The 15883-nt window shown below is 45.3% G+C and overlaps 1 protein-coding gene across 1 annotated transcript in view; it reads right to left on the bottom strand.

Annotated features, from left to right (window-relative positions):
- LOC146857161 (uncharacterized) overlaps nucleotides 1-15883 on the bottom strand; it is a 237786-nt gene that overhangs the window by 43099 nt on the left and 178804 nt on the right. Inside the window, exon 4 of the mRNA XM_085647650.1 lies at nucleotides 15585-15689. Within this exon, the coding sequence (XP_085503776.1) occupies nucleotides 15585-15689 (105 nt within the window). The remainder of the gene's footprint in view (nucleotides 1-15584; nucleotides 15690-15883) is intronic.

Here is a 15883-nt window from a genome sequence, read left to right as displayed (position 1 = left end):
GGTGAACCAAATGGGCCCGTGGTTCCACCTATCAGTCAACACGTTCTATGCCCTGGCAGCCCAGCAATTGTCAAAGACAATTCTTCAAGACCGTAAAGAGGAACCCCTAATCTGCTTGTTAGGTCTCAGTTCCATGAAAAATAAATTCCCCTAAAATGTGCAAAAAACACTGAAAAACGAGACAAGGAATATCAAATCTCACTTAGGAGTCTTTGGTGCCCCTATGACGTATTTAGTTGCATTTCTAGCCCCTTAGGCTAACTCAAAGTCGCTGCCGATGAGTCAGCTACTCTGTGCAGGGGAAGCATGGTGAGAATCCTACCCTGCTTCTAAGATCCTTCATGTGTGTGGCAGCCAGACCTGTGCTCATAGTCTATTGCAACATCTTTTTAGTGGTTACTACCCCTGTGTGGGTAACTGAAGCGCTTGCCTGCATGAGTGGCATGAGTTGCATGCTACACGGTGTAAGGTGTGTGGTTAAAAGGGTTCGCCTTTGTTTGAGATCCTATCTGGGTAGTGTTTCCATGTATGTGTGATGACCACAGAGGTGTGGCGATTATGTTATAGGCCATAGTGCTTAGAAGTGTGATGGATAAAGAAGAGCGAGGGACTGTCGCGCAGTTTATGGTTTCAGTAAGATGGAAGCTTTGAACAGCTTGGTAGGGCGATTTATGGTATTAAGGCCATAGTCTGCTTTGTTGTTACTGCACTGGGCTGTGCATTCTGAGATATTTTGTTTAAAATGTATCACCCTGAGCAGGCATAGGTTGGAGGAAGAAATGGTGAGGAGGTCTTTCTGGGATAGACTTAGTTACGATCATCCCATATCAGATTGTTATTTTGAGAAATCAAGAAGTGGTCTTAGTGTGTAACTAGTTGGGACCAGCAGGAGTGGATTAAATTAAAGTCCTCTGTTGACCAGCAGGATGCGGCAGATCTATTAAGTTACTCTACGCCTCTTCCGTTGGTGACGGGCGGCTCTTTGATGTGGGCGGGAACAGTACTGAGCGATGGGCATGAGATGTAGCAGATCTGCCTTAAGTGACTGTAAGTGGGTGAGGCAGTTATTATGCAGCCAATATGAACTCAAAACTCTTCTCTTCCAAAGACACTTTCAGAACTAATACTTTCATACTCCGGCCCCTCTTGGAAGTTCGCTCTTCATTGTAAATTTGTATTTTTTGCTGTGCATCCCTCACCCCTGCGTGCTGTGTTGGATTTTGTGTTTGTGCACCCTTTATTCTCAGGCCCCTCTTGCAAGTTCGCTCTTCGTTGTAAATTTTTATTGTTTCCTGTACATTCCTCGCCCCTGTGTGCTGTATTGGACTTTGTGTTTGTGTACCCTTCTTTTTTTAGTCTATGTAATGTTATATTCTGTACCACTTTTCTCTTGTAACGTAACTAGCTCTATTGTACAGCGCTCTGACACCTTTGGGTAATGTCCGCGCTTTATAAAAATGCACTAAATAAAATAAAATAAATAAAAAAAACTGAAATCAGATGAATGACCTCTGAATATTGTGGTATTAGTATTAGTGGGGGGCAATAGGGTGAAATATGAATTGATAGAACTACATAAATCCTGGGTTAGACAAAGGTCAGCTGGTACTTACCATGAGTTATCCAGGAGTGTCCCTCTAGCCCTTGCCTAGAGCAGTGCAGTGGGCCTATGCAGCCTGGCACTTCTGGCCTTCTACTGATGAAGGAGCGATGGGCACATGAGAGCATGTTTGATTATAACTTGAATGTGTTACCCAGGTAGCTTTTCATTTTTGGGGACTTATTTTTATTACTGGCCCTCTGGGTCAGTACAGTTACAGGGTGTAAGCCACTGCATTAGTGTAGGATCGCAATTGCTAATCTGTTATGGACTGAGGTCTCAGTCTTGATGTAAACTCTGAGCTCCTGGTCAGTCTAATCTGACTCCCAGTAACAGGGAACCTTTTCTGTAAGGTATTCCTGACTCGTGCTTGGTTTCTTGTTTCAAGCAGCAAGGCTTTCCACGGAGAATTCATATTACATGTGAAACTATGCTAAAACAAGCATTGGCAATGCCCATGGATCTAGATTACTTTAGGTGTTTGAGCTCTTTGTGATGTTGTGATAGTTGTATTTTTGTTTGATATAATTTTATGCACTTATAGACAATAGACATTAAAGCAGGCTCAGTTTTGTGCGAGACAGCCATGTTCCCTGCTTGTATACCTAATTCCAGACATACAGGTCTTGTGATGTACATGTAGGCCTAGTTCCTAAGTATAGAGGCCTTGTGGTGTGCATGTATGCACTCTTTCCGGGAATACAGGCCCTGAGATGTGTACACTGGCCTGCTTCCTGGGCATACAGGCCTTGTGATGTGCATGTAGGTTTGGTTCCTGGGCTGGTTCCTAGTCATATATGGCTTGTGATGTGCACGTAGGCCTGATTCCTTGGCATACAGACCTTGTACCATACATGTAGGCCTGGTCGTGTTTCTGAAGACCTGGTCCTGACCAATTAGGTCTAGTCTTGTTTTAGAAGTCCTGGGCAAAAAGGCCTGGTGCTGAGCATACAGACCTGGTTTGGTTTACAATCATAGGCGTGTTTATGAATGGAGCTTGTTTCGTCGGCCTGGCACTGTGCGGCCTGTTTATGTTGCCGAAGACCTGACATAGTGCAGGAAGTTGTGTTTTCTGTGCGCTAGTCACAGTTATACGGCTAACCGCGGCCCCCGCAGGGGGCCACCCTAGACGGGCGGCCCCATTAGTGCCATTTGGGCATTTCCCCAACCCCACTGCTAATGTGGGACTCTAGGAGGAGTCCCCTTACCAGATGCGACAGGCACGTCACGTCTGGCATTCCGAGGAGGTGGGGAGGGTACCTCTGGGGTACAGAAGGGTACCTCTGCAAGAGCATAATAGGGGTGCCAGAGCCAAATCCCAGGAGCCTCAGGGAAGAGGCCTGGAATAATTACGTTGGCGCCCCATTAGTCCTTCGGGCGGTTGTAGGCCTGAACAACCGGGGGCTTGCCTTGCTACGCTCCGCCCTGAAAGGGGCGTGAGTAATAAGGGACCAATGTGTCACATGATCCAGTAAGGGGATCACCCCCATAAGGGTAGCGCTGATTGGATCCTCCACAGTGCTTGGCTCATCAGGCGGGCAGGGCGGCATAGGTTGGTACAGCTGCCTGCCCTTGCATCGCCCGTAAGATAACCCACCATATTTGCATACTTTTGTATGGAATAAACCTGCAGCAATATTTTTCCCAAACTAAAGTTGTGTTGTGTATTTATTTATGCATGCATACTCTGTTGTGGTGTGGGTGGGGTGTGTCGCCAATAATGGGACTATGTTCCCTCTCTGTTCCCTTGGCGTGGCAATAAGGAGTGAACGGTGAGGGGGAGCATTTGGCGGGCTGGCTTCCACAAAATGTGCGCTGCCTCTTTAAATCTGACAGACTGCGACATTACGCTCCGTGGTGCGTTACAAATTGCACAGGGGTATATGTGTGAGGGGGAGGGGTGTGCAGGGGGTAGCAGAAGGCTCATCTCTGCAGATGGAGGGTGTGCTCTCTGCCAGCGGCACTCGCAGGGGCGGAGCCCGCTGAGATGTTTGGAAGCCCTCGCACGTGCACCGCGGTGGGGGTCAAATCCAACCTCCCCCTCATTTCTATTGCTTCCTAATCTAGCTTTAGTGGCCGTCGATTTTAAAGCAGTTTAGCAGCAAGCTTAACCTAAACATTTATCATTTTGTGTATAGATGCTGACGTTTCTCGGCTCTAAACACAACGAAATTAGCGTCGAATTGGAAATAAAAACATAAATCGACATAGACATGTGACCACGATGTGTGCAAATTATAGTGCAAGAGCACAGGCAAAAAGAGGAGTGGTAAAAAAAAACGTGCGGTTGCAGGTTCGAATTCCACCCGGGCTGACTCAGCGTTTTCTCATTCACGACCTACACTGCTGAAACTACGACCTTGGAGCTAGGTGTTAGTACCGTTTGTTATTTCCACTCCCAGATGAATGAATTACAAGGTATTATTTGCATCGACCGGAAGCACCATGCCTACCCACCCCTCAGCCTCCTTCATCTCCCGTTAAGGGGCTGACAGGTGAGGAAAATATAATTCAACCGCATTGTCATGGAAACATCACGGATTTGACACATTTGCACGATATAGACAACGCGTGCCAAATCCACAGTATTGCCGTGTGTATGTAAATTGCTCCGGACTTGGTGCATCGGAGAGCAATCGTTAAATTTGAGTGTTGTACATTTTGCACAATAGCCAGCACTGCTATCACGGTTCCCTAGAACTGCCACTTATGCCGACACAGCGGTAGGGTTTTCCACACAGTTCTAGGCTTCCCTGCAGAACTGTCTGAGTCGTCATATGATGACGTATTTCAGGTATGGTCTCGACTAGCCACAAGACTGTGCGGTGCTCGTCGTGTGACGTAAAGGCTGGACACTGCGTTTAATTGCATTAGGACACGAATGGTCGTGTTAAATAGTTGGACGTCATTCGTCGAGCCGGAAGTGCTTGCCTTTATGACGCAAGAGTTGGGGACAGAAGACTGAACTATTTACTAACCTCTTAGGACGGTGGGATGTCTGGCCGACTAGCACAATGTTCTGTGGAGGGCGCCCATCAGTGCAATTTTCCTGTGGTGACAATGTCTGACTGTTATATTATATTGCAGTCTTTAATGGATTTGCAACAATATTGTCAGGTAATCCGACGTTATTACTCTCGTCTTGTTTTTCACTTGAGCAGCACGCGCCCCCATCGTCTTGGTCACCTCCCCCCTCCAATAACCCTCATTATTTTCTCGATCCTAATGAGTGCCAGGCCTCGGGGTTAATGTATGCAGATTAGCGCCGCCCGAGGCAGGTGGGCGCTGTATATCTGTGATTAAAACCGCACGTGATGACAGCAATATTAATCACTGTCGTGGAGAAGGGGGGCAATACCCATATGGACCATACCATTCTAATGGGGGCGTCAAATACACACGACGCTCCTTTGGAAACAGAGATCTCAGACTACCCCCAACCCCACGCCCCCATACCCCACCTAGCTATCAATACTAGGAGGGCACCGGAGCGTACCTACAAAGAACAGACGGTACTATACTTTATCACTTCTCTCCCTTCTCTTACTGGGGACGCGGATGGTAGATCCCTATTTTTGAAGCGGGGAGACATATTTAGTAGGGCGAGAGTGGGGGTGCGGGCGATGGCTGTCAGCTCTCCGCAGACATTGAATATATGTATATTTTCACTGTTGACGACGTTTGTGTGTCACAGGCCGTAATACAAGCATGGGCCTCCCCCTACAGACCTACTTGGGTCTTTATTAAAATACAGACATAACTGGGAAGGCATTGGGCCACTCACACCCCTATAACCTGGTGATAATGCACCTGCCGCTCTATCCCTAGCTGCCTATCTGTTTAAAGGCCTCCAAGAGCCTCCGTTTACCCGTCTCTTAGCCATCTCTCTCCCCCCCCCTCATCTGCTTCCTTCCATTCTATCTCTTATCATCTTTCTCCATCTCTCTCACCCACTCTTTGCTCTCAGCATTTGCCCTCTTTATTTCTGGCCCCTTGCTCTTGTTTTTTCTTATCCTTTTCTCATTCAAAATTATCCACCTCTCCCTTTCGGTTACTGTTTCCTCTACTTTTCTATCTTTTACTCTCCCTTTTACTTTCATTCTTTTCTTTTTTCTTTTTTCTTTTTTCCATTTTCCCTTTACCCTTAACTCTCCCGAAACCACCCACCTTCTACAAAGACGAAACACACAGGCACACCCCAGGCAGCCTCTATGTTAAGAAAAAAATGGATTGAATGGACTTTAAATTAACTGCATCTACTTCAGGGCAGGCTCGGCCCTCTCACACCTCTGGTACCCGGTGCCACTGCACTAGCTGCACCACTGATCACTAAGCCCATGATTTTTGCAACATTTAAGGCTGGGAAACCACCAACCCATACAACACAATGATATCCTACACATTTTTTTTTGTTTTTGTAGAAGGTGTCGTTTGCTGTTTCCATTGCAGTTGACACTGTTGACAGTGTCTTAAGCAGGCTATCATCTGGTGGGTGTTGGCTATCCCGTTGTGTCTGTTGTTTGGTTGTGTGGCGTGTTATGTCTTTCGATAAACCCTTGTCATTTTGACAAAAGGCCCTTGCGTATCAGCTACATCTCCTGTGTCAGTGTTTTCCTTGCCAGTTTCTCTCCTTCTCCCATGCCCTAGCATTTGTGTCTCTCTGTCCTCTCTCTGTCCCAGTGTCATTGTCTCTCTGGCCTCAATGTCTCCATGTCCCCATGAGTGAAGCACAAGTAATTTAATCTATTTATTATTTTGTGAGCTGCAAACAGTGTGCAATACCGTTCACTCCTTTTATACCCTAGCTTGACAGCTCAGCTGTTGCCAATGCTTGCTGTCCTCTGTGGTCCTTCAGTCTAGGTTGCCGGCTTCTGTGCTGGGATTCATCACATATTAATAGTATGGCCTAAATCCCAATGCCTTCTACTATATGAAGAGGTGAGTTGTCACACAGTCTGACCCTTCACCACCACAACCCTAAATCCCTCAATGATATTTTTACTTTCACAAGTTCTCACTCTCTTCTCTGTGCAGGGAAAAAGCCAGCTCTTATTATTAAGGAATCTAGACAACATTTAGTCAGGATTGGGTTAGTCTTTGTCCGGATGTGCAAAGCTGGGGAGAGGATGTGGCCTAACATCTAGGGCGATCAACCTCAAATCTGGGGAACCTGGTTCGAGACGCTCAACATCCTGGGATTCTGGGTAAATCACTTAATCTCCCAGTGCCTAACAAAAATGAATGTGTCCTTATGTAACGCAACTGGCGCTCATGTAAAGCGCTCTGATACCTGATACCTTCGGGTCAAGTTTGCGCTATATAAAATTCTGGGCAAAAAAAAGCTGGAGCGTGTCCAGAAATGTTGAGCCACAATAGCTTCTTCCTACTAAAAATTGAAGCACAAACCTACTAAAGTTGTCTTCACAACTTCAGCGGCCACCCATAAGATAATACATCAAACTTGCCTAGATAGTGAACGAGCTTTTTGAAATGCAAAGCATGAATCACCCTAAACTTTGTGATAAAGTTCAGAAAAATGGAGATGATAGGGATACCTTTCTGTGACTTCCCATAAATATTTCAACTATTTGGCCGGCCTAAGGAGATGGAAGAAATATATCTCTCTTGAGAATGCTGCAAGCTTCCAAACCCTCCTGCTTTGTACTCGGTGTGTGTAAAATTCTCGTAATTTGCTTTGATATAATTACATAAGTCGTTAATTTGTAAAAAAAAAGAAGTGCCGGGGCTCTCCTCAGGAGTTAGCTTCGACCTGCCCATTTCTCCTGTTAGCTCTGCCTAACAGATATCCAACAAATTCTACAAGTGGGAAGGGAAATGTGGCATAATGGCCAGAGCTGGCGATTTCGGAGCTGGGGAACCAGATTCAAGTCTCGACATCGGCTATATCCCTTACTCTCCCTGTGCCCACCAAAACTGAATTTGTACTTAACTGGTGCTCAAGCACCCGTGTTGATGATTAAGTGCCGGTGCTGAGCACCAGAAACCACAGGCTCAAATTAAGCACTGAATTACATGAGATTTCGGTAGAAATACGCTTGATTTTACGCAGTGCAAATCCATCAGTTAGCGCTATATTTTAGCAGGAAATAGGTCCTTGTTCCAGCTTTTGAAGCAAAGGCACATTTTCGCATTAAAATCGAAATAAAAGCCACACGCGTACTGTTCCGGTGCATATTTGGTATATTTCTACTGCGACTTATGCATTTGAGGTTCATGTTTCCAACTCATTATGTGTTGGGGCCAGTGTTTAATTTGAGTTGGTGGCTGCGGGTGGGGCCCACCGGCACTCATTTTTGGGGACAACACTTATTTTCCCTCATCAGACTTTGACCCAGAACAACTAACAGAAAAAGAGGAAAGAAAAAAGAAGGAATAGAAAGAGGGAAAACAGTGATAAAGGAGGAACCTACAAGAGTTAGATAAAGAAGCAGTGAGTGTCTGTTAGATTAAAGGCGGGTGAGGTGGAATCAGGACTGTGCAGCCTTAGCAGTCAGAATGCGAACATTCACTAGTGTCAGTCACAGGCTTCTGAGCAAAACTTTTGGCCTGGCACTAATTCTTTTACAAATTAAGCACTGGATCATGTGACATAACGGCCTAGGTTCAGGAATTTCGCATAGCATGTCATTTACGAAATTATGCTGGCATAATTTAAACTTCAACCAGGTCTAGTTTGCACCTTATGTCAGTAAATCAGCATGTGTGGGGGCTACTGTGCAAGACAAACCAAAGAAATAGGCCTTATGTATTTCATAGTTTGCGCTGGCGCAACAGTAAGTGAACTTTAGACATATGCCTTACGGTACCAGCACACACAAAAGGATGCCAGATTGAAAAAAATGGCCCTAAAAATGGAGCCAGGAAAGGTGGGAGCACTTAATTGGCAAGATGTCATTTTACCAGGTGCCCTGAAATCCTATGCCAGTGCTGTTTTGTCTTTATTGAGTACATGAGCATTTTGCATCAGAGATGCTGTACTGCACAATACATATGGTGCATAAAGATAAATGCTTTGAGGTGTAGTCATGAGACCTAATAAGCAGTGCATAGGATCAAATTGATAGTACAGACAAGGCTGGTATTAACTATGGACCAGAGGTGAAGCTATTTCCAGACGGAAATTTCGCAGTCAAAAGATGTAAGATGTATTGTTCCTGGGAGAGAAAATAGTTTTATAATGCTTGCTTCCTGCCTCAACTATAACTACACATCACACAGACTGTGTTCTCTTTTTCACAGTTTTCTTTTCTCACCCAACATGATACCAGAGGTCCTGTTAATTCAGGTGGTGCAGAATTAACAGTGGTTGCAAGTTGGGCCCTGATAATCTCCAGAGAAATCACAAATTATCAGGAATATCACTAATTCTAGGTCCAGTTCCCTCACCAACTCCTCCTTCTCACATACAGTTCTCTTGAGATTTTGGCTGCTTTCAGCCACTGAAATCCCTGGAGGGATTATGACAGGTTCCCGGTGCTTCCAAGGACTGTACAATTTCCAGTGGAACTGTTACCGGGATCACTGGGGATTCCTGTGCACTGAAAATGAGCCCCTGTAAATCAACATCTTAAAAATATGTTTTGAAAAGGTATCAACTTCAAAATCTCTAAAGAACTTATAAACAAACCAAAAGAGGACTGGGAGGCAATCCAATAAAGGTTTAAAAGACATATTCTCCTTTATTCACATACAGCATAAAAGGTTATGGTGATGGTACACACGGTGACGGATAATCTATTCATTGTTCGGACGTGAGACCCTCACGCACAGTGGTGACGTGCATCACCATGGTGTCTTCTCCTCACCCTGACAGGTGTCCATTGTTGGGTCAGGAAGGCTCCAATAGAGGAGCTCTTGGAGGCAACTTTATTTTAGGCCTGCTGTTCAAGCCACTGGTGCTTACTCTATTACCCTATACTTAAAAGGAGAAAGGACCCCTTGATAACAAACACAAAACTCTAAAGTGGTAGTGTAAAAATATTGTTGCTAAAACATTGACAAAAAAAAATCAACTTTATATATGTATACTAGAAGGTCTAAAAACTTAGAGCACCAAAATAACATGGCCCAAAATGTCAACACTTTATTGTTAAGTATATGTATCTAATTGTAATTAAAAATATAGCTTTTTCAAATAAAAGTTAAATTATTTTACAAAATGTAATATATTTACAGATGTTTTTAACATAAAAATTATATAAACATGAATTTGTTAACTAAAACAGTTGTTAAATCAGATGTAACTTTTAAAATAATTATTAACTAACAACAGCTTATATTATAAATAAAATATATTTATTTTATAGATAAAATCTCCCTTAAATTAAAACATATATTAATAATTTACATTAAATAATAAAACACAAGTTAAACCTCTATACTTATTAATTCTTAAACATATTTTACACTTATTAAGCCACTATGAATTAGTTTGAAAGTATGTAACAAAAACGTATTATTTTTAAAATACTAATAAAATAGCAAAAGAGAAAGAAAACAATTAAAAAATACACATTTAAATTAAATACGATACAAAAATAAAAATTTTTGGGGCAATATAACATGTAGTAAGTAACCTACCTCCAGGCGAAGATCATTAAAAATAAACAGATAAAAAACAATAAAAAGACATTATTCTAAATACACTACTACATATATTGGGGAAAATGCTTACATTGTTGGGAGGGTAGATTTACCTTTCTAACTACAGTTTAACATAAATTGGGCAAGGGCATACATTTAACATGGTCATATGTACTATACTAACTTGAGTTCAATAAACATTGGGGTAAGTGTATATGTGAGAGGTGGAGGTGGGGGGAGGTGCGGGTATTCTCTTCTATCTCCAGTCCGAGCAATGAACAATGCGTACATTTCCAGTACAGCAAACAGTATTGAAAGTATATGTATTGTGGGGATTACAGTTACTAGTCTAACTCCATTCTGACAAATGTTGGGGAAACTACAACCACTGCAGGAGTCACTTTGAGGGGTGGGGATTTAGTATTCTAATTCCTGTCCAACAAACATTGGGCAAAGTACATACATGGACGGAGGAACAAATGTAATATTATAACCGCATTCTAACAAACATTGTGGATAGCGCAAACATTTGGTTGGTGGGAATAAGGGGTCAGATGTACTAACCAATCCATCAGGTGCATACATGGAGGGTCAGATTTACTCTCCTACTTCAAGCTAAGAAACATTGTGGAAGGTGTATATGGGGTTATGAGGGGATTTACTATTCTAACTCCAGTGCATCAAACACAAAGAAAATTGCTTATATTGGGGGGGGGGGGGGGCATGGTTCAGATTTGCTGTTTCTAACCCTAGTTTAACAAACATTGGAGAACGTGTGTACTTTGGGGAGATGAAAGAGGATGGGGGTCATATTTTCTATTCTAACTCCAGTCCAACAAACAGTGAGGAAAGTGCATATATGGTGGTGGTGGCTCTGTCACCTGCGGCTCTTGTCTGTACTTTTTAAAAGTACTAAACTAAATAAAGGAAAAGTTTCGATCAAGTTAACGCAAATTGCGAGCTTCTTATGTTTGTCTACGACAACTTTGACGAAGACAACCAACACACTGAACCCTCACCAACCATCCCGACACCATGAAGTCAGCGATCGACAACTGGACAGCCCTCACCACTGAAGACACACTGAAGACGATGAAGTCAATCCACTCCGGGGCCCCCACGGACACCTGCCCCCACCACATTTTCAACAGAGCGGCCGACACCATCGCACCCATGCTCTGCCACACCATCAAACGCTCCCTGGCAACCGCCACGTTCCCCGACGACTGGAAACACGCCGAGGTCAACCCTCTCCTGAAGAAACCCTTGGCAGACGCCACCAACCGCAGAAACTACAGACCTATCTCCCTGCTCCTGTTCCCTGCAAAAGTCATCGAGAAAGCCATCAACAGCCAACTCGCCACATTCATCGAAGAGCACAACATCCTCGACTCCTCCCAATCCGGCTTCAGTAAAACCACAGTACGGAACCCGCCCTCCTCGCTGCAACAGACGACATCCGCACCATACTGGACAAAGGAGAAACAGCAACCCTCATCTTCCCCGACCCCTCAGCGACGTTCGACACAGTCTCTCACCGCACCCTAATACGCAGACACCACGACGCAGGGATCCAAGACAAGGCCTTCAACTGGATCTGCTCCTTCCTCTCTGGCAGAACGCAGAGGGTCAGACTCCCCCCTTTCCTCTCCGACCCTACACCTATCACCTGCGGAGCCCCCGGGGGTCCTCCCTCAGCCCTACACTCTTCAACGTCTACATGGCTCCGCTCGCCCCCATCGTCAGAACCTACGGACTCAACATTGTGTCATACGCAGACGACACCCAAATCATCCTCTCCCTATCCAAGGAACCCAATACCGCCAGACACAATTTTCGAGAAGGCATGGAAGCCGTCGCCAAATGGATGAAAAACAGCTGCCTACAACTAAATACCAACAAAACAGAAGTAGTCATCATGGGCCCAAACCCCGATGCATGGAACAACACCTGGTGGCCCCCCGCCTTCGGAAACCCGCCCACCCCCACGGACCACACACGCAACCTGGGAATCATCCTGGACTACGAGCTCAGAATGGAACGCCAGATCAACTCCTTCTCGTCCTCCTGCTTCCACACCCTCAGCCTCCTATGTAAGGCCTTTAAATGGATCCCCCTCGAACATAGAAAGACTGTCACTCACGCCCTGGTCACCAGCAGACTCGACTACGGCAACGCACTCTACGCCGGAATAAACAAAAACCTCACCCGCAAGCTACAGAACATCCAGAACGCCGCCACAAGACTGGTCCTCAACCTGCCAAGACACTGCCACATCTCCCAGCACCTGCGCACACTCCACTGGCTCCCCGTCGAAGCTAGAGTCACCTTCAAGATGCTCACCCACGCCCACAAGGCCCTCCACGACACCAGACCAGCATACCTGAACAGCTGACTCAAATTCCACGCACCCCAGAGGACCCTATGATCTGCCCAGCTCTGCTACGCTGTGGCCCCCCGCACCAGAAAGACCAGATTGGGAGGCCGCTCCTTCTCCTTCCTCGCAGCCCGAGCCTGAAGTGCCCTGCCGCTCCACCTCAGACAGACAACATCGCTCCCCATCTTCGCAAGAAACCTCAAAACCTGGCTCTTCTACAGACCCCCCCTTGATGGACTGGAGCCTGCTAAACCACCCCCTCCCCTCCGGCGCCTTGAGACCCTTACGGGTGAGTAGTCGCGCTTAACAAATGCCTGATTGATTGATTGGGTGTTTCAGTTTTTCGGTAGCAGAAAACTGTAATAAATTTGTAAAGCGCAAACAATGAAAACGGAGTCACTTTCAAGGACCTTACATGGCTCCCAAATTGAGGGCAGCACTGGAAGAATTCTTAACAAGAAATTAATCCTACCCGACACAAACTGTCCACATGCCAGGGCCAGCTCAAGTGTAAGTTTGGGTGTAGTTATTACCACAAGTATAATCTTGCATAGAGGCATTGCAGGGCCTCTAGTTTGTTATGTTATTTCACTAACAGTGCTTACACCGTTGCATAATAATTTAAAGCGACTGGTGTTTGCCCCTTCTGGAGAATATATATTTGAGACATGGTAGAGATGGGATACTTGTGTCACACTTGCAACCTTTTTTTCCACCCGGTTTTGAATTCTGAGGTCAATTGCGTTCTTTTTTTATTATGAATAGAATGTCTTAAATTTTTGCAAACTACAGATTTTTGATGCAAACACAATATTTATGTAAAATACACTTGATATTCTCATGCGAACTATGTGCAGTCTAAAAAAAGAAAACTCCGTGATTTTGTGCAGCACTGTTATAACGGGCGAAGCCCGCTGCGATGCCTGGAAATGAAGGAATTTATCGGCATATCAGCAAGGCGATGCGATAAAATTATCGCCGCTTTAGGGTCCAATTTCGGACGAAAAGCAGCGATCATTTTATCGCCCTATCAGCATGGACACGCTAACGCGTGAATCCATGCCTTAGCGCCTGTTTCCTGAACGCCCAGCTTTCCATCTCTAATGAGATGCAAAGTGGGCTTTCCTCCCCAAAATAACTGGAGAAATGTCGCTAACCGACATTTCTCCAGTTATCAAGGTGTACGCTAACATGCAGAGCGATAAGAAAAGTAGCACTAACCACGGTTATCGCTACTTTCCTTACGCCTGCTTTTATTCTGACTTAGTCATGTAATCCAATGGGAGGTGGATTACATGGCTAAATCCACCCTGCCCTATCAGCAAGGAATCGCCGGTCGCAATGCGATTATCGCTGGATTTCCAGCGATAATCGCACTGTTTTGTGGCTAACGCATGTATTTATATCGCTTGGGAGATAAGCGTTGCTGATAGCACGCTATCTCCACGATAGAATCCAGCGTTAGCCTGCGATAATTATCCTCGTGCTAAGAGCGCTGAGCGATAATTATCGCAGGCCCTTGCTGCTATGCCCCTTAATCATCCACTGCCTTCAACCACAGCCTGTTTTACATGACCTTACATGACCTTCATGAGACATTTCACTTCGCAATTTAAGCTGATTTATAGTTTCTTTGTAAACTCACCGAATAATTGATGGTCAAACCCATTAAATGAGGTCCTGTGTAGGATATTTCAAGCACATCTTGACCTTGAAAGTTATGCGGAAATTGGTAACAGACCAATAGAAGTTAGATGAGGGGCTGGCACGAAGAACAGGCGAGAGAGAGATGCACTGGGCATTCACCCATAGAAAGGGTCCAAATAGGAGAAATTTGCCCAAGAGACAAATTGCCAACATGTTTATAGTTGGGTCCATTAGCAACCTGTAGATTGTTCAAGCTCACCCAACCCTGGAAGAAGTTTTAGGTTGGGACTGTTTTAATGTTTTTTTTAAACACTGCAGGTGAACATATGTTCTGCCTAGCCCCAGCAATGGGGTGCCGGTGACTCAGTGCTTAGAACTTCTTTTGTCGCCTCTACCGCGCATAACATCTTTAGTGTGAGTTCCAAGTATCCATGTGTAACTGTCCTGCGTGTTTCCATCCTAGTGCACTGCCCTACGTCTTCATCACTTCTTCCGCTATGGATTGTAAGTACTTACAGCACACTCCACCACACGTCAGCAAGTACACCCGCTCGTCCCACCGTTCGGGTACCTTTCCAGAGAGCACGCTGAGCGGTCAGAGCACTGGCACTATACTTGGGTCTGTCTTTCATTTTTAGCAGACTTCATTCACCGATATACAGGAACGTATATAGTCGATACATGTACGTAATGAACGTAGCCTGGGTATAGGGCCTGATTTACAAAGGGCCTCCTCACTCGTGACGGAGGGGCCGCCATGAGAATTCTCATTGTGGAGATTCCGCCCCGGGTGCAGAGACTCCCCCACAACTGCGGAGCCCCGCCACAAGTACGGCGGCCCTGTGTGAATCAGGGCCATAGTGTCCCTCTTGTAGGTAGTTACGTAGCCTACCTTTCCTCTCTGTAGTTAGTGTGATGAAGGATGTTGTCCACATACTGAAGAGAGTGGTGTTTCCTGCAGGTAAACTGGGTGTATGTTTTTATTGCGCTCAGTCGTGGTTGTTCATTCATTTATAATGGCCCAAGCCGCTGCCCACTTTCCTTGAGGCAAACATTGGCAGATCTGAGAGTGAGGTGATCCCCGTCAGATCTGCTATTTTCTCCCTTTTGGGAGGATTCCTAGAAATTCAAACTGCTTTACAGGCATACACTACATACTCCACGGATGAAGGTAGAACCTCACAGCTTTCCCAACCCAAAATGGGCAAGTCGCCAGGGCTCTTGTTATTGAACGGTCTGCACATCGAAGGAGGAGGTCTCGATAAATGAGAACATGTTGCCGCTGTCACACTTTGTGTCCGCAGTAGAGCTAGGACCCATGCACACACACGTAGAGACACGTTTTGTGTTGCTTACCTTGAGTTGGGTCATGGCTCTCCCAGAAAAGTTTGAGAAGGTCTTCAAAGCTGATGATTTTGGGGTCGTAGACAACTCTCACCACTTCAATGTGTGCAGTCAGTCCTGGGGTGAAAGAAAAGCGAGTGAGACTGATGGACTGAGGTACCAGACATTCCCACCCAGCATAGTTCCTGGGAATTAGCGACCAGCAACCCCATCACAAACCTGATCTTGACAAGTATCATCTTCCAACATAGCCCCTCACATTAGCACTTCACCCACCCACCCACATCACCATCATTTATCAACGACAATCC

The sequence above is a fragment of the Triturus cristatus genome, chromosome 3_2 (assembly GCF_964204655.1).
Source record: "Triturus cristatus chromosome 3_2, aTriCri1.1, whole genome shotgun sequence".
NCBI lineage: Eukaryota > Metazoa > Chordata > Amphibia > Caudata > Salamandridae > Triturus > Triturus cristatus.
The sequence above is the reverse complement of the archived record's forward strand: the minus strand, read 5'-3'. Positions and strand labels throughout refer to the sequence as shown.